Genomic DNA, 23,976 nt, shown 5'->3' with positions numbered 1-23,976 from the left:
ATACTTCCCTAATTAATTAAGGATATTTGTGGTTAACGCTGGGTTTTTCAGTTCCTCTGCAGTACAGTGAATAGGTCATACATACATAACACTTTAAACTTCAGGGTATTAATCAGATGGGTTAAGAGGACAGTGCCACAAACATAAGATTAAGACATGAAGGATAACACAAGAAGCTGGATATTGCGAGAAACTGACAAAACTAATTTTTGTGCACAGTCATCTTCATTACCTAGAAAATAATTATATCAAATATCCTTCCTCTCCAGATTAAAACTCTCCAGTAGGCATGCTACCTCCCTAGTTGCTTTTTGGATAATGTTAATAGCCAGTACTGATCAATCATCTGGCACTTCAAGTATACGGCATAGGTCACTTCCATTTCCTCATGCATTTTTGTACAATAAATTTCCTACCTCTGACTCTCCCCTCTGTCTCTTGAAGGGCATCCCAAGAAACAGTGACAGCTGTTGGTTTGCCTTTTACAGGGTGGACATCCAAGTTCTCAGGTGCTGTGGTAGGAGCTATAAACAAACAAATTACTCAAAAAGGCAAATGTTATATTGAGAAAATGACTATTTAAGTACATTCTGATGCTGCTGTTATATGGGGTGTTGTAGAGTCTAAAAAGGCTAATGACATATGCTGATAGTCCTTGGCAGATAAACATCATTCAAACAGAAGTCACTGTGATTATCAGTAAACATGTAGGAAGCAAGTTCGTGGCTGATGCTGATGTAACATAGCAATTTATATTGCTACTGTCACTATCTATTAAGTAGATAAAATATGAGTTAAAAATAATTTAGGGAAGCTAGGTGGTGCAGTGGATAGAGCACCAGCCCTGGAATTAGGAGGACCTGAGTTCAAATCCAGACCCAGACACTTGACACTTACTAGCTGTGTGACCCTGGGCAAGTCACTTAACCCTGATTGCTTTGCAAAAATAATAACAATAATAATGATAATAATGATAATAATCTGGTTAGTAGTTTTAGAGATTCAATTCATCAAATATTCATTGAATAATAATGGCTAGCATTTATCTTGTTAAAGTTCGCAAAGTACTTTACAGAGAGTATCTTGTTTTATTCTCACAACAACCCTGGGAGGCAGTTGCTATTATCCCCACTTTATAGTTGAGGAAATTGAGGCAAACAAAGGTTAAGCGCCTTGCCCAGGGTCACATAGCAACTGTCGTAAGCTGGATTTGAACTCATTTCGTTCAGACTCCAGGTCTGGCACTCTATGTATTGCAGCAGGGGCACACAGTGAGTAAGAATCTGAGGTTGGATTTTAATTCAGGTCATCTTGACTTCAGGTCTAGCACTGTTATCTATTGTCTCACTCAGATGCATCTTGAAAATATACTATGTGCTAAAACACCGTGTTAAGTTTTATGATCAACGCAAAGACAAGTAAGAAATAGTTTCTGACCTCAAGGAGTTCACAAGAAGCATGAGGAAAATCAAGCATACCCATAACTGTTGTACAAGGCATAATATAAATATTGTAATATTTATATAATATATTAAAATTATATAATATACATGTATGTATAATTATATAATATATATCATATATGTAATATATAATGAATATGATGTTATAATGGCAGCAAAAACAAAATGCCTCAAAAGTACAGAAGAGGGAGAGATCACATCTAGTTTAAGGACAAAGAGGAGGTCCTAGTAAAGGAGGTGTTTGAGATGGTCCTTAAACGAAGAAGAGAATATGTAAAAGATTCCATCTCATGATGGTGGTGAGAGAGGATATTCTGGGTGGTGGTAATATCATGAGCAATGGTGCCTAGTTTGGAAAGTACAGTGCATGGCATGTTCATGGAGTTACCAGTGATCCACTTTGGTGGGAGTAAAGAATATTATGGAAGAGTAATGGAAAATAAGAAAGTATTGGCTTTAATTTTTGAGATACAGGATCATAGATTCAAAGCTGGAAAGAAACTTAGAAGTCATCACGTCCAACCTCGTCATTTTACAGATGAAGAAACTGAGGACCAGACAGATGAAGCAACTTCTCTTGGGTCAAATATCTACTAAGTGTCTGAGGCAGAATTCAAACCCAGGTCTTCCTGAATTCAAGTCGAGTATTTGATCCACTAGACCATTTCAGCTGGAATTTTAAAGAGAGCATTGAAGTAGCCCAGAGAAGGTTTTGTATGGGCCAATCTTTGCACCTTTGGCAAGAGAGAAATTTTGGACAAAATAGCAATACTCTCTGGGCCTCAATTTCCTTATTTATAAAATGAGGATGGTGAACAACCTGATCTCTATGTTTCCTTCCACATCTGATCCTATAATCTATGACCTGTCAATATAAAGATACGCTACAAAGTATAACGGCAGATTCAATATATTCATTCTCAGAATCAAGCATGGGCCTTCATCCTGAGAAAGGTTATTTTCCTTCTGTAGTCACAATAATACACAAGGGTTATTTATGTACATTATGCAAGTGGTGTTTAATGGACACCATATGTTGAAAGAATAGCAATTTAATATAAAAATTCAGTACAGGGCAAAGTATGTGCCCAGGGAAATGGTCAATCAACAACTTTGTGTTTATACATGGAAACTTGACCAAAGAATTTAAAGCCAACCTCTCTAAAAGGAGTATCCTTTCTGATGCATTGGTATGCCTGGGCTCTAATAACCTGGGTGCGTTGGGACTGTATTCTTTATAAATCCTACCGCAGGAGTATCTCCCTGATAGAAAATTCACAGAACACTTTAAATACAAACCAGATTCTGGTGTTCTTTGAAAGACTGAAGTACTCCATTTGCCATCTCTTTCACCCTGTGAAATACGGACTGCGAATTCGTACATGGTGTCCGGAATCAAATTCTCAATCAGAGTCCTTCTTCCAGCAACCTGCTTAAAATCCCACCTTGCCGATTCTCCTTTCTCTCGATAGCGCACAGTATACTGCCTGTTGATGAGAAACAGTTCAGTGTTGGCATTCATTCAACAAAATTCTCTGGGAGTGAACACTCGCTGTCCTTTCTCCTCTTTATCTATTGACTTTGTAGGATGCATGGCCTCTGCAAAGAAACCAAACAGGAAGGAAATCAATCCTTGGTTATATTTATCAGCCCAGGAAACCAATTTAAATCCACAGTAGAAATGCTGTGGATTTTGAGGCTAAGGAAGACAAGATCTGGTATTTTGGGGAAGGGTTCCTCCCAAGGGCTCTGAAGCTACAGGATTAAGAAACGTGATGCAAGAGGGAAAGTCCTGCTACCTACAGAAGAGGTGAGGTAATAAGGGATAGAAAAGCAAATACTGACACCAGAACTGTGCCATAAAGGAATTCATAGAAAAATACTAGGCAGGCACTAAGGTAGGGTAAGAGATGGGAAAGCAGGCTTATCACCAGTTGGAGAACAAAATAAAAAATAATTAATTGCATGCCCCAGGCAGACAGGAAAAAAACTAAAACTTGGGCATGGGGAGCTTATACTCTGAGAAGAAAAGGCATCTTCAACCGTGTGGGGCTTAAATTTTTCAGCACAGTTTACTGCATTTCTTTTCCATGCAATCTCGTACATGGCATCTCTGCAGTAATCAAGTGGTTATAAATAAGAATATATTATTCACAAGGATGGTACCAATCACTACTTAACATGAGCAGCTCTGAAAAGCTCTGAAAAGATATCTGAAATCAGAGGGTTTGAGCAGAGACTCTTATATCACACGGAATGTCTCTCAGTGAATAAAACCAGGACCCAGTAAAATAAGTGAGAATACCTAGATGCAACTGTCCTCTTCTGTTTTTCCAAAACGGGATCCACCCAGGCAACAAGGACTGACTGAGATGACATAACTCGAACATTTATGTCTTCTGGCTCTTCTAGCTCATCCTCCTCTGAAATGACAAAACAGAGCAATTAGAATACAATCTAGGCAACCTCTGAGAAATCGTTATTGAATCCAGCCAATTGACTAGTGTTGGGGAAAGGCAGAAGGAAAGAAGCAAGACAGGAAGGAAGGAAGGAAGAAAAAGATAGAGAAAGAGAGAAGGAAGAATGAAGGAGGAAAAAAAGGAAGGAAGGAAGAGGAGAAAAGAAGGAAGAGAAATAGAGGAAGAAAGAAAGAAAAAAGAGGAATAAAGGAAGGACGGAACAAAGGAAGGGACAAAGGAAAGACTCTCTCTTACATTTTAGACTGAGACTGAGTAAAGACTTAAGCAATTATCTGTGCAATCAACATAGAAAATTTAAGCCAAAATAAACCTCCAGCCAAAAAGGCACCTTACTATCCTGACCACTTAATAAAAAACAAATACCTCATATAAGGCATTCTGCTCAAGAATGCTATTTTGTATTTTATCAATTTATAACACAATATTCTTAGCACTACTTTGGGGGGTGGGGCAGGACAGAGTTAGGAATTGGTTATAATGGCATTAATTAATGACTTTGGCATGAAATGCTAATTTTGGTTCCAACAACTAAAAGTACTGGGGCAGTATAAAGGACAGAACTCTAGATCTAAAAGACTAAGGTCTGACTTTTGCCTTATTAGCCATATAATCCTGGGCAAGTCGTTTAACCTCTTCTAAACCTCAGTCTTGCCTTCTATAGACTGGAGAAATATTAGAATCAACCTAACAGGGCTGTTGTGAGGATCAGATTGGATCATTTATGTAAAGTACTTCACAAATTTTAAAGCATAATATAAAAGTCAGCGATTATTATTGGTGTTGTTCAATCTTAGATTACACTATAGGATGCTGCAAGAGCTTGAAATTATGGTGTTAATACTGAGTCATTTTCAGTCATGTCCAACTCTTTGTGTCCCTGTTTAGGGTTTTCCTGGCAAAGATACTAGAGTGGTTTGCCATTTCCTTCTCATTTTACAGATGAGGAAACTGAGGCAAACAGGATTAAGTGATTTGCCCAGGGTCACACAGCTAGTAAGTGTCTGAGACCAGATTTGAAAGCAGGTCTTCCTGACTCCAGGACTGGTGTTCTATCCACTGTGCCTCCTAGTTGTCAATTTCCATACTTTGAGTTAAAGGGGAAAAAATTAGGGGAATATATGAAAGGCTTATTTTTTCCTTGAATAATAGCCCAGAAAAAGCATCTATAATTTATTTGAGAGCATGGTATAGTCGGTAGAGAACTGCCCTCTGATTTTAGGATGTCCTGGTTTCAAATCCTGCCTCTGACACATGCTAGATATGCCATCAAGGGCAACTCACTTAACATTTCAGTGCCCCAAGCAGCTTTCTAACCCCGTAAGTTGCAAAATGTTGTTGACCTACATCACTGGAGAGAGTTTTCTCATCATAAGTTCTCTACATTGATGAAATCATGGGTTTGTACCAAAAAAGAGAAAAAAACTACCAACAGCAGTAACTAAAAATCAAAATACTTATAAGTAAGGGAGGAGGATTAAGAGAAGAAAACTCTCCCAATATAAAGAATAAGTGACATTGTTCTCAAATCTGGAGAGTCTGGGCTTGCCTGTGAATCAAAGTCATAATCTGCTTTTCTTAAAACATTTAAAAATAATTTTGTAAACGAATTTCAAATAAACACAGATGTGTATATATAGCCAAACACAGATACATCTACTGGCCACGAGCCACTGCATGAGTCATTAATTGCTTTGCATACTTTACTATGCTAACAATTTTCTATATACAATAGGGGCGATTACTAGCATAAGACCAATATGAATTGGGCTTATCTCATGCAGTCACTCTGCACACATCTATTCATCCAGCCCTCATCTTGTTCAGAGTTGTTGTTACCAAGAGATGGTTTCTGTGTAGTTGGAATAAATATGTTACATTGGACCTTATTTATTGTTGAATTGAGGAGCATCACCAAGACCGAGCCAACATTCGACTAAAAGGAGGACGGGGATTCATCTTTAAAAGATGCTCAGGTTTCTCCAGAACTTGATTTCTATTTATTAGAACACGGCCATCTTATAAGCACCAAATCCATCACACACAACGATCTGCTGGTTAACCAAAAAGTATTTACAAAAACTTACCTTCAGTTTTTCGCTTGGTCAAAGCAGCCCTATACACGGGCTGGCTCTGCCCCTGGGAGTTCATAGACTGCAAGGAGACCACATACACCGACTCAGAGGCTACCAAAAAAACAAAAAGACGTTTCTGCAACCCTTTTACCAACACAAATAGAAGGATTTGAAGGTGGAATCAAGCTCTGTTTCTATTTGTGTGAGAGGAAGCATCCTGTAGTGGCTAAGAAAGCAAGCCTCAAAGCCAGAAAGGTCCTGGGTACAGGTCCTGCCTATGACATATTGACTGTGTCACTTTGGGTAAGTCCCTTAACCACTCAGTGATCCAGGCAAATCTGAAAGGGGTTACAAGTTACAGAGAAGGTATAGATCTACACTGATAAAAGTTCCCTACCCTGGAAGTTCCCTATAGCAATGAAATCACAGATCCAGGCACTACCCTCTATTTATGCAGGTATTCCCACTTGTAAATGTAAATCCTTCCACTTCACTTCCTTCTATTCATTCTAGGGTCAGAGCATTATCTGTCTTCATTGTGTGCCCAAGATCTATGTAAGAATGAGATAACATGGTAAATTGCCAGTTCAATTGCATATCATGATCAGATTTGAACATAAGGAAGAGAAATCTTTCAATGGGGTGAAATACAAATAATGGAGCGACAGGGGCCTCAAGGACTAATTAGGAAATGATTTGGGCTTATCCCAGTGTGAAGGTAGTGGAAATGATCAGAAGGGAACATATTGATAGATATCACAGAGGAAGGTTTCACAAGATTAGACAAATGACTGCTTGTGGGACGTGAGGCAGACAAGAGAATACCATTGTTTCAACATGGGGGACAAGTGAATGATAATGCTATTAACAGACATAGAAAAGTTAAAAGAAGCAGATTAGTGAAAATATGGTAAGTTCTACCTTTGGGTACACTGATTCTGAGGTGCCAACAAGACATCCAGGGTGGACACATCTAGTAAATGGTCAGAAATGAGAGTCTGCAGCTCAGGGAGGGCTGGAAATCATCTGCATAGAAATTATAGTTGAAGCCATGGAAGTGGATGAGGATGATAATAGGGGAGTGGCTAGAGAGACAACAAAGGAGGGCCATGGACAAAACCTTAAGGAAAATCAATATTAAGGGATCAGGAAGAAATACCAGACAAGAAGAGAGAAGGTATGGTTCCAGAAGTGGAAGAAAATCAAGAGAGTGTGATATTCACAGAAACCAAAGAAGACAATAACAGAAAGAAAAAAGATGGCTAATAGCATCAAGTGCATCAGCATTTAGCACAGTGCCCAGCACATAGTAGGTGGTTCCTAAATGTTTATTGATCGACTGACTGAAATGCTACAAAGCAGAAGGATGAGAATGGAGAGATCATTGAATAAGGAGGTAGGTCACTGGTGATCTTTGAGGGACAATTTTTCAGTCTAGTGCTTGGGCCAGAGATCAGAGGCAAGGGCCTATAAAATGAATGAGTGGTAAGAATGTGAAAGCATCTTCTTTCTCAAAAAGTTTGATAGAGACTTGCCCTGCTAAGGAAAAAATGAATTCCTATTAGAAAAGCATCTTATGATAGGGTGGTTGCTTTTTAGAAGAAGGAAACAAATAAATATATACGAAACTAAAGGGAATTTATGAAGCCAAAATCATTTTTTGTTCTTTTTTTGTTGTTGTTGTTATCAAAATGTGATAAATATATATTTGGAGGGGGAAATGTGAGCAAGTATAGTCTGTGAAAAAAAATTAATTGGATAAGAAAAGAAAGATATTTTATTCAGTATAATTTTTATTGTTTAAAAGCATCTTAAGTTATTCCCATGACTGACTGTTTTTTGAAGTAAACTAGTTCCTGAGTAATAGAAGAAAGACCATCATACCATGATCAACCAGCATTGTGGTCATGCTGCAACTGGACTCACCTAGTTTTTTAATTTCATGTGCTCGTTCATCCCTTGTCAGAGGAACATAATTCATCTTCCTGCCACTTTCTCCATAGCCCAGTAGAAAACCCTGGGACCTCCGTGGACTCTTCACACCTGATGCACGTGGTGCTTTCCACTGAACAGAGAGCTTGTCATCTGAAGACCGGACTCGAACACGCAAAGGTTTGTTTGGCACTTCCTTTTCTTAAAAAAGAGACAAAACACAAAAATGTAGCATTTAAGTTTTGATAACACAGGTATGGTGTCTCTGCAAGCTTAGCCACAAAATTTTGGAGCTGTGTTTGCAGATAAACTCAATGAAAACATCAAGGAAAAACACTTGACAAGAAGGATAAGTGACATTGTCACTATCTTTCCCACCATAAATGTCAAACAGAATGGAGTAAATGAAAATTTCTGCTAGAAACCATGGACATTCTCAAATGTTCTATCTCTTTTTTTTTCCTTCTGCACCCTTCCCCTCCCCAAATTTAAGTCAAATAAGGACAATAGAGTATCATTTGAGAAGAGTGAAAGGTCAATGCAGAAGTACAGTACAGGCCTACCACACACTATTACTGTACATTAGAAATCCAACCCTATACAGAAAATGATGAGTTCTCTTGGCTTGTTATTACTTGGTTTCTGTCTTAATTATATTTGCCCACGTTCTTGAGCTTCTGACCTTCCAAGCAACACAACACAAATCCTTAACCATGCTGCCCTTAACAAATCTTCACCTTTTTCTTCTTTTTACTAAGTAAATATTTCTTAAGATACTCCTTAGATTGTTTACATTTTCTGAGTCATTCATCCCTGAAGCCAAAATTCAGTGCCTAAGTTCTTTTGGTTTCACACTAAACAAAACTGTCAAACTGGTAACACGCACATGGCACGAGCACATAACATCTACCCCACTTTGGACATGTTCTTACTTTAAGGATGAGGTTATGAGGCAGGTATTCACCAGGGCATCCCCTCCTCTATTCCCCACATTCCTCTACCCCACCTCGAGTTTCGCTTGATGTAATAAAATTGGAAAGTTTAGGAAAATGTAGCAGCATTTAGAGAAAAAATTGTGGGGTAGTGGATAGAAAACCAGCTTCAGGGTCAGAAGGACATGAGTTTGGGTCCCTCCCTTGACCAGTTTTACTACCCTGGGAAATTCTATAAGTTGCAGAGAAGGTATCAACCTGCATTAGTAAGGGGAGTTTCCTCACCCAAGAAGTGTCTATTCCATGGAAATCACAGGTCTAGCCCCTATCTAATCAATTTACACAGAAGTATAAATTTAAATTTGAATAAAATGTCCAAAATGATTTCTTTTTCTGCAAAAATTTACGGTGAAAAATACTCTAAATTAGCAGGTTTTCCCTCTCAAAATCAAATGCTGAATAAATAATTTTTTTTTCAAGATTTCCTTAAATCTTGGTTCCTTCAGATTTGTGGTATGTTGAGAAGCTTTTCATTTTGTTTGTTTTGAATCCAGTATTATATAATGCAGTTTTAATTCTATTTAATGTATAAATATATTATTTCTATTATATATATATATAATTTAATTAATTATACTCCTGGAATATGCTCTCCCCTCACCACTGCCCCTTGGAAACCTTTGTTTCCTTTCACATTCAGCCCATCCCCTCAAGGATTAATGCCTTCCCCTCTAATGTACTTGTATCTGTTTTGTATATACTTATATGTATGCATTATTGTCTCCATCATTAAAATGCCACCTCCTTGAAGACCAAAAAAAAAAAAAAAAAAGGTCAAACTGAGGAAAAATCTTCAATTGAGTTAACATCAAGGAATTCGTCCATGAGAACAAAAACAATGTAATCAGCAATAGCTAACCTTCAAAACACAACAGATACAACATCTAATGAAAATCATCCCTTAAAAAGTCCTAACAGCCAGCAACTAATGGAGGAGAATATAGATGAGTGTTTTAGAGAATGTTGTCCAAAGGGTGGATGTGTTAACCACATTCCTAGAGGGCTACATAGAGAATCTAATGCATGCAAATTAGCAAATGAAGGTTATATAACTCCTTTTCAGTTACAGAATCTTTTCACTGTGATGTTAATTATTTAAAATTCTAATTCCCTAAAAAATGAGTGATTCTGTTGGTGTTCCATATGTTCTCTGCCAACATAGTTCCTGACCTCTTTAAACCTCAATAGGCAGTTTTCATGATTAGCTTTGACCAAAATAATTCATCAACCTTCTGGGGATGAGATTTTCCACACTGAACTAAACTGGTTTTTGAATGAATGATAACACAGTCTGTTACTGCACCTTACTCAAAACCTTCTCTGTGTTCTAGAAGGCAATTAATTAACATTTCATAAAATAATATAGTCTTATGGCTGGCCAAACTGAGACACCTGGTGTCGCAAATAGAATAAATAATAATAGCAAATAATAGCATTTTTATAGTACTTTAAGATTTGCAAAGAACTTTACAAATATTATCTTACTTTAGCCTTACAACAGCTGGGGTGGGGTGGGATGGTAAGTGCCATTATCATCCCTATTTTTTTGCAGATGAGGAAACTGAGGCACAAAAAGGTTAAATGACTTGCTCAGAATCAGGCAGCTAGTAACTGGCTGAAGCTGGATTTGAACTCAGGACATCCTCACTCTAATGCTGTAGCCACTGGTTCTGCAAGGCGGCTCATTAGTGTTCTAGACCTCTGACCAAAATAGCCTCATTGGAATAAAAAAGCTGGTGGTATTCAGTTGTAGTTTTAAGAACTAGCTCTGAAAAATGGTAAATACAAAAAGTAATACTTAAAAAAATACAATTTCCAAAAGAAAATTAATTTAGAAAGTACTCACTCTTCCAACTCATCAAAGATGCCATTTGCACAGATGAATAATCAGATGAATTTCCATACTGACAATTCTTGTTTCATACTAATAATAAGCATTGTATACAAGCAGATGTTTTAGACAGTCTAGAGGGTCCAAGAAGAAGTCAACTGCCAAGTCTTATTGAGTTTCTGAGCTCCTAGCTGGGTGACTTTGGCAGGAAGAAAACTTCCAATCAAGCAAAGTTTGACCTCAACAAGAAATGGCATTCCTTTCCACTGCAATTACTATGAAGAAATTCTTGGGAGATAGAAGGTGTAAGTGACAACACAGAACAACCAGAAAGCTTCTTTTAAAAAAAAAAAACTAATGTAGTTTTGGGCAAAGAGCAGCTTGCTTGTTCTCATGGAAAATGAGGGCTTGATTGGATGCTCTCGAAAAGATTCCTCCCAGCTCTGTATCCATGATCCTGCGCCACAGCGTCATGTGAAATGAAAGAGGGATGTTGATGGAGATTTTTTTTGTTTAATAATGGGAAGAATTTGGAGGATATTAATAATAACAAAGAAAGTAACTACCTTTACTTTTCCAGGGACTATTTTGTTATCTGTTAGGAAAATCTTTCATATTTTTAGGAATCTGATGCGCACTTTACACTTAGATATTTATGTTGGTATAAAAGGACTGAGATGCTGTGGAGAAAGTGGAGTTAGGAAGACCTGAGTTCAAATCCAGCCTCAGACACTTATCTGTGTGACCTTGGGAAAAGTCACTCCGTCTGCCTCGATTTCCTCATCTGTAAAATTTGGATAATAATAGCACCTATCTCCCAAGGCTGTTATGAGGTCAAATGAGGTAATATTTGTAAAGTGCTGTGCAACCTTAAAGCTCTATATAAATGTTTATTATTATTATTATTGTATCCCTCCACAGGGATTATTTACCTAGAATTATTTACAAAAAGATGAACCAATCAACAAATATTTATTGTGTCACTATGTACCAGATACTACACTAGGCAACATGGACTACAAAGACAAAAATGAAACAGAAATAAAGACAGTGGATTCTTCAAACTATTGGTTCCTGGAAAAGTTCTAGAATAGAGAAATGCTAGAATTATTAAATAGATGGTTTATGTGTACTTAGAAAAAGAAGCAAGTTAACATGGGTTCTTTAAGAACAAGTCATGTCAGACTTATCTAATTTTCTAGACAAGATTTTTTAAACTGTTGAAGACATTAGGCAGATGTATGGCAGAATTCAAAAAAATATGAAAAAAATCTCTCATGTATCCTATTTGTGGACAAACAGATAAAAAATGAACTAAATAACAGTATAGTCATGTGGTTTCAGAACTGATTGAATAACCAGACTCTCAGGGTGTTGATTAAGAAATCAATGTCAACAGGAATGGAAGTTTCTAGTGGTTTGCTAAGGGGCTCAGTGCTTAGCCCTGTTCTATTCAGCATTTTTATCAATGACTTTATTTAATGACGTGTTTGTCAAAATTGTAATTGTTAGGAAACTGGGATGAGTAACTAGTATACTGGATGACAAAATTAGGATCCAAAGATTTCAATAGGTGAGAATAATGTGTTGGAAAAATACAACAAAATGTAATCACTGTAATGTCCAGCACTTATATTTAAACAAAAATCTATTGCACAAGTACCCTTTGGGGAAGATGGCTAGAAAGCAATTCATGTGAAAAAGAAGTTGGGGGTTTAGTGGACTACAAAGCAAAGATGAGTCAACAGTGTGACGTGGTAAGCAAAAAAAGCCAATGCCAATAGAAATATTGTATCCACAATGAGTTAGGCAATAGTCCTAGAGCAGTCTAACCTATACAGACCACATCTGAAGCAATGTGGTAGAATGGAAAGAATACTGGCTCTCGAGTCAGGAAGATTGGAATTCAAATCCCATCACTTACTGCGTGACTATGGACTCAACCTCCCTGGACCTCATGGCTTCTGAGGCCCCTTCTTCCTCTAGTTCTATGATCCGATGCGCCATGTTGTATTCAATTGTTAGAGCCACAATTGAAGAAGTATACCAATAATCGCAAAACATGATATACAGAGATCACCTTAAAAGAACCAAAAATATTTAGTCTACCAGCTTGGGCAGGAATAGGTATTGGACATGAGACTTCACTGGTATATGAACTTCCCAAATGAGGAAATTCCCTTGACTAATACAGGTCGATATCTTCTCTATAACATGGTTTTAGTGTCTTAGGGAGCAATGAGAAGCAAAAAGACACACAGCCAGCATGCATTAGAGGCAGAATTTGAATCCAGGTCTTCTGACTCTAAGGCCAGTTTTCTAGCCACTATACTACCCAGTCACACAAGACAACCACACTACTACACTAAGACCATACTAGTGGCTTTCTTCATTGCAATATCAAGTTAAATTTTGTGAAGAGTCAGGATCAGAAAGTAAGAATAAAGCAGGTCTTAATAGCTCTCATTATGCAAAGGACATAGTATCTCCTCTAGGAATAACAGCATCTCCAAGGTGGAAGGAAGCCCAGAAAGCCCTAGAAGCCAAGTAGTTCAAACTCTACATGAAAAAGGATTTCTTCTATAATATCCCAAATATCTAGCCTACCCTGGACATACTTAAGAAAACTATTCGCCTGCTATGCTGCAGATACCAATCCTCTTTTAATTCAACCTAAAATCACATTTGATTTTTGGGATGTCATGTCATCCTGTTGACTCATACTCACACTGAGATAGCAGTCTTGGAAAACCCCCAAATATTTTTAGATGAAATGCTTACAAGGTTAATTTTTTTAAAAACATGTGTACAACAGATAAGGTGCTCCCTGGGTCTACCATAGCATAATTTCCTGCATGTCAAAGATCCAGGATGTTTTGATCATCTCTGAATCTGCTCCACTGCCGTGCACAGAATAAACATTTAATAAACATTTTTGAGTAAATGGATGATCAATACATCCATCCACATGGAAACAGAACAGCTTCTTTCCAGGACACTGACCTTTAACTGTCTTCTCTAATAAGAATTATTATTCAATCTATTCAATGGGTCATTGATTTAAAAAAAAAACTACTTAAATGAAACTTTTAGCAACTTAACAACTATCGCAATTTCCAGCCTTTGTATTTTAAATATCAAACTGCATTTTGTTATTTCAGAATTCTTTCTAAATTTTTTAAATTATTTTCTTTTAGTGGTTTCTAAATTACATAAAACTGCAAACACCTTTTATGTTTTACTTTTTCATCATTTTTAATCTACGTGGACACTGAAGGAAACTTGATCCACGTGTTTCAAATTTGTTGACAGTTAAATCATTTAAGTGTTTTCTCTAAGTACTATTTAATATCCCCACAAAAGCTCCTATATCTTTCTAATAAATCTCTAAGTCTTTTATCTTGAAAACAGGAAGTCACAAATGCCAAGAGTAATCAAACTCAAATCCACAAGTGCATTTTTAACTTCACGAAACAGACTTTTCTCAGTCTTTCACAATATAACACAATCAGATCAAGTGAGTTTTATTCAGAACTGGATTTACAAGAGCAATCCTAAGGTCACCATATACTGTCCATTAAGCAAGCCAACTAGGTGAAACCTTTTCCAGACAGTCATCCGTCATTAAAAAAAAAAAGCCAAGTGGAATTATAACCCAACTTCTTACCATTTTGTACTAGATCAGACAAGCAAATTTCAGGATATTCTGAGGTTTTAGAAATCAAGATAACAATCACTGGCATTTATGCAGCATTCTAAGATTTGCAAAGGGCTTTATACAGATTATCACCTTTGATCACAACAATCCTGTGAGGTAGGTATCATTATTATTATCTTCATTTTAAGAAAAGAAAATCAAGGCTCAGAAAGGTTAAATAATATGCCCAGAGTTGCACATTAATAGATAAATCATACTCTACAGTGTAAGTGTCCTTGCCTACACGATCTCCCCATCTGCTAGTGCCTCTCCCTTCCCCAGTGTTGTATTTACTTTGGGTATTTACTTTTGTTGTGCATCTTTTTATCCTAGATAGCATGTAAGTTTCTTCTAGATAGAATGTAGGGAAAGGACTGTTTCTTTTCTGTCTTTTTGTTCCTAAGAGAGCTGGCACCCACTAGGCCCTTAATAAATGCTTGGTGATGATTGTGATGGTGGTGGGGTAGTTGAGTCGTTTCAGTCATGTCATGGGTCGGTTTTTTTTTTTTTTGCAAAGATACTGGAGTGGTTTGCCATTTCCTTCTCCAGTTCATTTTGCTGATGAGGAAACTGAGGCAAACAGGGTTAAATGACTTGCCTAGAGTCACACAACTAGTAAAGTGTCTGATTAGTTGATTTGAAAAAAGATCGTGATGGCCATTAGAGTGAAAATGTTGATTAAAGTGAAAATGTTTCCAAATATGGCAGTTTTCACTCTTCTTTTCCTACTGTGAATTGAAAACTGCTTTAATAATTCATCATGACTAACAAGTATCTATTGAGCACCTATTCTGTGTAGCGCAATATATTTTGCATACATAAATGAAGTCACAAAGGTTTTCAATCTGCCCATCAAATACCCTTGGCCTTCATCAAAGTTCCCAGAATCCTCTCCTTCCTTAGTAAGCAGAGGAGGAATTCAGTCATTTGCCCTATAGCTAACAATCCTGGGCAACATATTTCCCTGGGACAGCACCATTTCTGCTGCCACAGACTGGTCTGACCTGCTGCTTGTGATACGAGCCCAACTGTCCCTAGAGCTCACTATATTCTAAAAAACAAACAAAAAACCTAGAAGTTATCTTTTCATTGGCCTTCTTCATCTATCTCCCATTCCATAGACCTCCCCTAATCTTCCACCCTCCATGACAGAGCCATGCAAATGAAGATATTAATGTATATTTTTGTGTGATTAAGTATGAAAAAGATGAAGGGAGGAGAAGTGGGACAGAGAAGGAAGGGAAAAGTAAAAAGGAAAGAAAAGGTCTATGAGAGCGAGGTTGTAGAAGAATGAGTGAGAATCAAAATGTGAACTGAAAAGTCCTAGGAGAGAATCAAAGCTTTGGCTCCACCTGGATATTTGTGAGGGGGGTTGTTTAGAGGACTTGGAGTAAAATCCTGATTCTGCTATCCATCTCCTATGACTCGGGAAAGTCCTTTAACCTCGCTGAGGCTCGGTTTCCTCACCTGCAAAATGAGAGAGTTGGAATAGATGATCCCAACTGTCTCCTTCGGCACTAAACATTACAATCCTGTAACTTAGTTATAAATCGAGTAAGGATTTAGAAAGAAATTGAGCTACAAATTGGCTTTTGGGAGGACAGAATGGTTTGAAAAAAGCATAGACAAATGATAAATAGGACAGATGTAGTATGGAGTCCCCAAAGAATAGGTAGCTTAGGAACTACCAGGATATTTCAAAGTCTTCTCAGGTAGACCTCCAAGCTGGTTGCCTCTGTGATACTCACCATAGTATCTTACTTACCTCTCTGAAATTTGATAGAATTTTTTTTTTAATAAGGAGCAAAGTTGGCCAACTTTTCCTCGCTCCACTTAGGGACTTTGCTGTCATCAGAGCTTACACACCCAGAAGTTTCATGAAAACCACTCTCATAACCATTAGTTACCATGTGGCTTTGGGAAAATTAAAAGTAGCTCTTTCCCTCTTACCAAAAGACTGAAGATACCTGATAAATATATAATGGCCTAGCATGAGATATCTGGAAGGAAGAAGAAATCGTCGGAGTCTGCTCCCTCATACCAGCTAGGGGTACTATAAACATGGCGGCCCAAGCTTATCATCAATCCTATTCTTATTCATCTCTATGGAGAGACTTCACATCTTTTTGGACTAGTCTCCCTCCTTGGTCAATTTGTGTTTTTCATTGAATCTATTTAGCACTAAAAGTTCTCAGATCCTACAGAATTTATGGAACACATTGGAAAGAATGCTGTCTTTGATGTTAGAAGACCAGGGTTCCACTTCAATTTCTGCCAATGATACTTGTATCATCTTACAAGTTTCTTAATTTCTCTGGGTCTCAGTTTCCTTACCTATCAAATGCACGCACTTTCCCATAATCTGATATTTTTAAAGCTGATGCCAAATAAGTGTGCATTAAGAGAAGCATGCTGCCTGGAACCAGGGAGAAGGAGAAAATCCCATTGTTTTCTGCCCTGATCAGGTCACATCTAGAGTACTGGATTCTAGGTGCCACATTTTAGGAAGGATATTGACAAATGACTGTGAGTCAGAGGAGGAAGACTGGGAGAGTACCAGGACCAAAAACACCATCATAAAAGTTTTTAATAGCTTACCAATCAACCAACATTTACCTCAATGCCTACTGTGTACTAGGTGTTGTGCCAAGTGACTTGGGGATCAGAAGATGCAGCTGCTTTGAGTATTTACAAGGTTTTCACATGGAAGGATGTGATTTGTTCTGTATGGTGCCAGAGGACAGATCCGGGAGCAGTGGGTAGGAGATACAGAGAGACAGATTTCAGTTTGGTTTAAAGAAAAAGTTCCTAGCAATTCATGTTGTTCAAAAGTTGAATGGACTGCAACAAGATGAAGTCAGGTCCACAACACTGAAGATCTCTGAGTGGAGTTCAGATGACCACTTGCCAGGTATGTCGTAAAAGGGATTCTTGTTCAAGTATGGGTTGGACTAGATGACTTCTGAGATCAGTGAGTCAACAAGAATCTGTTAAGTGTTTAACATGTGCCAAGAACTGTGCTAAACACTAGAGACACAAAGAAATGCAAAACAAAAAACTCACAGAACCTGCCCTCACGAAAACATACATTCTAAAGGGGGAGAGGCAACAGGTAAATAACTAAGTATACAGAATATATAAAATACATATATATGCATATAAGTTGAGAGAGAAAAACAGGGGAAGAGGAGAGAGAGAGAGAGAAAGAGAGGACAAAGGTAATCCTATAGATGGAGGCATTGTGGCAAGGTAAAGAAAAAATTCCCTTCCAACCCTGAGACTCTGAAATATCCATTGCTTCGTCAGTGAGGATACTCCCTCCCGCTAACACCAATTACAGTCCCATATATGCCTTCTCCTCCTACATACAATTCTTGCCTATGTTTTCCCACAAATTCTCTAGACTGAATCTATGCAATGCATTGGAGGTCTTCCTTGTGTTATTTTATCCCCTCAGGGTTATAATGTATAGCTCAAGTTCACTTGCTTTTCCAGTCATTCATATTCATCTCACAAGTTGCATGCTTATGCCCTACCCCCACCCCACCCCACGTAAAATCAATCAACAAACACATTAAGCACCCAGTAGACTGTAAACCCCTAAACAGCCTCCAGTAGAGAGGGCAATGTAGACAATGGAAAGTGTTCTATGTATTTGGAGTCATAGTAAAATACAGTCTACCTTGCTATGAGGAAGTAACGTAATTTTAACCATTGACAATGTCTATGTTTTTTATCTCTGCTAACTAAATATAAAGATCATAAGTCATACATATGTCAACAAATAAAATCTAATAAAAACTGAAAACAAGGGTAAAAAAAATTCTAAGAAATAAGGTTTTTCTTAGATGCCCTTTTCGAATTCTTTTGGTCCTTATATAAGAAGACATGCTAATCCACATAGTTACAATTTAGAATTGCCAATGGTGATTTTCCCCTTCTCCCGAACGTCAAAACCCTCAAACGGTCTCCAGACAGAAAACCTTTGGCCTCCAACAATGGCTGACCTAGTCAAAGGTATCAGGTTTTGTTAAACTACTGTAGGTCTCACTGTGGCATGAAGTCAAAGTCGGCTATATGCTGTTTTATTTGATGGCCACACAAGCAGAGATGATGAATCTGGTTCAGAGGCAGTTGCTTCATTTCTTAGTTAACCATTCCACAGCTAGGCCTCTCACCCACTTGGGAGAGGCATACTAATTACTGGCTGAAATAAGCCTGTAGATTGGCATCAGAAAAAGAGGAATCTTTCACAATTGCCTACCCCCTGGGAATTCAGAAAAAGCAAAATCTGTAGTCATATACACATACGTAAATGTATAATATAACAAACTGCTGTGATGAAATACCACAAAATGTTGGTTTAAACCATGCTGTAGGAGAAAGCTACTAAATGTTTCCTTTTCCAGGCAACTCAATCATTTCTGAATCCTTTCCATATGGCTTTTCTGTGAAGTCTAGAAGCTGCAGCTCCAAGTCCACTGCTACAATACATAGAAATTGGATTAAATATGAACAAACTCTCAAAGAAACCCTTAACAACTTACTCTTGTATTATCCATAGGAACAGACTCCAGAATTCTTCAGAGTTTATTCTATCGAAATTGACTAGGAGTTTCCGAAATTCATATTTAGATAAAGAGATCTAACCTCAGGAAACACAGAGAATAAGGAAGAGGAATAAGAAAAAAACCTTTTTTTCCATGTTACAGATTGTTGAACATCATTCCTAAGGGGGATCGTAGGGTTTAGAGGTAAAAGAAACCTTAAAATTCAGCTAGACCAACCTCCACATTTTACTAAGGAGGAAACTGTGACCCAGAGAATTTAAATGACCAATTCAACACCACTCAAAAATTAAATAGCAGAACTTAGATTTGAACCTATTTCCTCTAGCCACTGCAACATTATTCTTTTCTTAGTTCCATATGTATCATTCATAATGAAAAGTATAATTATTTCAAACAGAATAGAAGAAAGATAGAAAGTTGGGGTTGGAAAATACCCTAAAAAGTGAGCAGAAACTGGAGGAAAAATTTGCAGTGACCATAATGCTATAAAGGAAAAAGAATTTGAAAAACTAAAGAATGCTGATCAATGCAATGACTAGTCATAACTCCAGAAGACTGATGATGAACCTATGCTTCCCTTCATTTCTTGGCAGAGATACAGTTGACAAGAGGTTCAGAATGAGATATATACTCTCAGACATATCAGATGTATGAATTTGCTTTGACTGACTATACGTATTTGTTACAAGGGAAAACATTTATTTTTGGAGGGGGGAGGGAGAGTATTGCATAGGAGAAGAGGGCAGTGGGTATAATAAAGAAAAAAAATAAAAGAAAGTGTGTCAACGAAGCATCAAAATATAGAGAAGAAATTAGAAAAAAACTCAGAAGGGGACACAGAAAAGCAAGGTGGGTTTGATAAGATCATGTTCTAGAATTTTCCAGAAATGAACACAACAAACTGTATATAAGTTGTTTCATATACAATCCTTTTTACATTTTCTGTACATTGAAATAGTCATCTTTAAAATGTTTAAATGCCTTGGCAGTCATCTTTCTAATCCTTTCATTTTAGAGATGAACAAACAAATTCACTGTGTCTTGCCGCCCATACAGCTAGCTAGTTAGCAGCAAAGCCAGGCTCGGAGCACGGGTGTTGTGATTGCCAGTAGAACTCACTCTCTCCACTGCAATGTGTTGTCTGCTTCTAGTCTATCAGATATTTATATGCAGTGAAAAATGAATATTAATGGAATACATCAGCTTTGCCCTTCCTCAGAACCAGAAAAAAACAATATACATAATAACTAAAAAGTGTAAATAGAAAAAACAGCAGCAGCAAAAAAAAAAAAAGAAAAAATAATGCTGTGAAATTATAATTACCAAGTTTGGCCCAGAAGAAGAGATTTAGGGAGATCAAAGAAGAGTTTGCTTTTGTAAATCATATTTCTAATCACATTTATGTTAAGCATTATTTTCATATAGTAAGCTGTGGTAATTTGGCTTAAAACCACACAGCTAATAAGTTTCCTGATCCATACAATTTCCCAATTTGTTTTAATGCCAAATAGGTGTGGAACACTGTATATAGGATCAAAGTTGTTTGATGTGTTGGTTAGTTTAGCTGAAATGCTTTTTCTTTCTCTCCTTTTTTTTATTTTTATTTTTTAAATTTTTTTGTGAGGCAATTGGGGTTAAATGACTTGCCCAGGGTCATACAGGTAGTAAGTGTCAAGTGTCTGGTCTGAGACCAGATTTGAACTCAGGTCCTCTTGATGCCAGTGCCGGTGCTCTATCCGCTGTGCCATCTAGCCGCCCGCCCCCCCCTTTTTCTCTTTTTTAATCATTCTCATAGGGATTGCTTCCTAGGAAGGGAAAGAGAAAGAGATGCTGGGAAATGATGATATAATGACAAAAGGTACCAATTAAATAAGTATAATTTTTTTTAACGTTCTTCCTCTTCTAAATTCCTACAGTGATACCTCATTGTGGTTCAGAAGTAACCATAGGCAAAGGCACATATCTGGTACTGGCTAGATTGTAGGTCTGTTTTCTGGGAAACAGCCTGGCTAATTCAGAGCCTGAGACGAGAAAGGGCAGCTTGGTGGTGCATTGGGAGAATGCCAAGCCAGCAGTCAGGAGGACCTGAGTTCAAATCTGGCCTCAGACACTTCCTGGCTGTGTGACCCTGGGCAAATCAATTGACCCTGTTTGCCTCAGTTTCCTCATCTGTCAAATGAACTGGAGAAGGAGATGGCAAACCTCTCCAGTATCTTTGCCAAGAAAACCCCAAATGGGGTAACAGAATGTCAAAGGTGACTGAAACAACACAACAATGAGACTAGAAAGCTGTTCATCCAGTGATGATGTTTCTCAGCCACAGTCACTTCCCAAGATGATCTAGTGCCTCATGCAGGGGGTCATGAGCTGTGTCGGTGAATGGGGGGTTTCAGTGATAAAAAGCATGGGTGCTTGAAGTACCTAAGTATAAGGCCTATCTTTCTGTGAGCAAAGCGAAATGCAGGGAACTCATTTAAGCTCCGAGTTTTCCAATCCTATACCTGCTGCATTTCTCTTTTAAAACTCCACAAATTTAAATTAATAAGCTGTTGAGTAAATACTTGTAGAGAACAGCGCTCAATATACTACATATTTCAATGAAATATTTGTGGAAAGAACAAAAATATTTTAGTGGGAGAGTCCATTTCTCATTTTTCCACAGATATTTCCTATGAAAGGTGGGCCAGCTAAAACAGTGACAGTTTGGTGAACCTCTGGCTTCTCCTATTTCTCTCTGTCCTTTCTTTTCCACTACAGCAGTAATGGCTTACAGTAATGCTAAAGAGCTTTGAAGGCTGTAAAATGAATACTTTTCTGAACTGATTATGCGTTAGGTCTAGTTCATAAAATGTATTTCACAGGCTGCATTTTTGCCCTACTAAGAAACTAGATCATCTGATAGAGAAGCAGTTCATCTCAGAGCAGGATTTTGTGCTTTAACTCTCCATGTGAAAGCATCATCCCACTAGCGTATTTTTCACCTACTTTCATGGTACAAATTCTCAAATTACATTTTAATAACTTTGTAATATATGAGCTAGTGAAAATCACTTTTAAAAGTCTAAAACACCTTAACACAAGATGTAATAGAAATTGTAAATACTTCTCTTCCGTCAGAAAAATGAGCACAAAGACTTGTTTTACCCTCAACCCATGACTACCAAGAGAAGAAGCCCTGGGGATTTTGAATAATGCTAGCCACTGGTCTCAAACAAACACACAAACCTGAGGGACTACTTAGTGGGCTGAGGCTAGGAGAGGATTTGAGAGCCCCACAGAGCCCTTAGGTTTGTGAGAGGTGCTCATATGAGCTGTAGGCACAGTGCCCAAGCACTGGAGGTGAGGAGAGGACATTAGACAATTGAATTTACTCTTACCCAAGCTAGTATCAAAGAGAGAACCACACTTGGAATGTGAGAAGGGCCATGTGTTTCTGATCATTGGACAAACTTTAGTCAGGCCAAAAATTGTCAGGATCTACATAGTGTAAGGGAGAAATGCAGTGCAGGTCCCCTGTTTGGCACTGTATTAGAACTGGATACAAGAAAAACAAATGTCTCGAGCTAGGACAATGGCGCTCAGAGGAAACCCCTTCAGCTAAAGGACGGGTCTCTGGAAGGAGTCTTTACTTGTAGAACATTGTTAAATGGGAGCTGTAGAAGTGGGAAATGTAGAGGGTACTTGTAGAGAGCTACAGGTGGAATCCTGCATCCTGGGCCATCTCCAGTTGTCCTGATCTATACCTTGCCAATGGACCCAGATGGCTCTGGAGAAAGTGAGGCTGGTGACTTTGCACAGCCCTCCCTCACTTAAATCTAATTCACTTATAAGTCACGGCATCATCTTCCTGATGTCACGGTCCTCTTTGAGAACAAAGGACAAACCACAACAAGGTGGAATCAATCAATCAATCAATATTTATTAAGCACCTATTATGTGCCAAGCACTGTGCTATATTCTGGAATGACGATGAACTTCTGACTGAGAGTTGTGTAAAAGAGCATTGAGCATCTTATGCAAAGAACTGCAGGCAAAGCAAGGTAACAGAATTGTGATGGGAGTCTGTAATATTGTTGTCATTGTTGTTGTTCAGTTGTGTCTAACTCTCCCTGGCCCCATTTGGGGTTTTCTTGTCAAAGACACTGGAGTGGTTTGCCGTTTCCTTCTCCAGCTCATTTGACAGATGGGGAAACTGAGGTAAACAGTGCTAAGTGACTTGCCCAGGGTCACAGAGCTAGTAAGTGTCTGAGGCCAGATTTAAATTCAGGAAGAGGAGTCATCTTGACTCTAAATCTGGCACTCAATCCACTATGATGAAGCACATCCAAATGTACCACCTGCGGGGGGTTTTGAAAAACTTCAACAAGACATATAATGAGAGCTTACACTAGACGAAACACCTACGGGAGACCTGCCCAGGTCATTGCTATAATTAAGTCACTGGAGCTATATGATCTCCTGAGGAAAGGTCACCCATTGACATTATTTTTGATGAGAGTTATTTGTTTTTATCCTACTATAAATAAAACTTTCCCCCCTTTTTTTGAACCTGATGAACCATGTAATTGCAAGGAGAGTTAGTGACAATATACTAAGTGGTGACAGATAGTGAAGTTCCCAAATTATCTGGGTAAAGGTAAGAAGCTAGAGAAATGAGAAATTCCCCAAAGTACAAAAGAGTTCTTCAGCTCATGTGAGAATCTCCGATATAAGAGTTAGACAAGAAAAAGCATCGCTATTATTACACAATGTTGGTGTTCTTCTTCCTTGACAATCTTGAACTCAAGTTGAACAGTACCCAAGAAATCAGGCCCATGAGAGTAAATCCCTATCTGTGGAACCCTCAAGGACGACCTAACAAGGCAATAAAGAATGACTTAATAAATGAAGTTGTAAATATTTGTTATAAGGCATATATGGATTTTAGCTAGTGTCGTT

General features: G+C 37.9%; 1 protein-coding gene across 3 annotated transcripts in view; it reads right to left on the bottom strand.

The window, feature by feature from the left end:
• LOC114031534 (fibronectin type III domain-containing protein 1-like) overlaps nucleotides 1-23,976 on the bottom strand; it is a 121,883-nt gene that overhangs the window by 48,370 nt on the left and 49,537 nt on the right. For 2 of the 3 annotated variants that reach the window (XM_027846667.1, XM_027846669.1), the window contains exons 5-9: nucleotides 7,942-8,148; nucleotides 6,028-6,126; nucleotides 3,769-3,886; nucleotides 2,763-2,950; nucleotides 417-524 (exon numbers count right to left, since the gene is read on the bottom strand). In XM_027846667.1, coding sequence (XP_027702468.1) covers nucleotides 417-524; nucleotides 2,763-2,950; nucleotides 3,769-3,886; nucleotides 6,028-6,126; nucleotides 7,942-8,148 — 720 coding nt within the window. The remainder of the gene's footprint in view (nucleotides 1-416; nucleotides 525-2,762; nucleotides 2,951-3,768; nucleotides 3,887-6,027; nucleotides 6,127-7,941; nucleotides 8,149-23,976) is intronic. The other variant, XM_027846668.1, reaches the window with a different exon arrangement.

Source organism: Vombatus ursinus, unplaced genomic scaffold, assembly GCF_900497805.2.
Source record: "Vombatus ursinus unplaced genomic scaffold, bare-nosed wombat genome assembly UNPS02015175.1, whole genome shotgun sequence".
Taxonomy (NCBI): domain Eukaryota; kingdom Metazoa; phylum Chordata; class Mammalia; order Diprotodontia; family Vombatidae; genus Vombatus; species Vombatus ursinus.
This window is presented reverse-complemented; position numbering and strand designations above follow the sequence as displayed.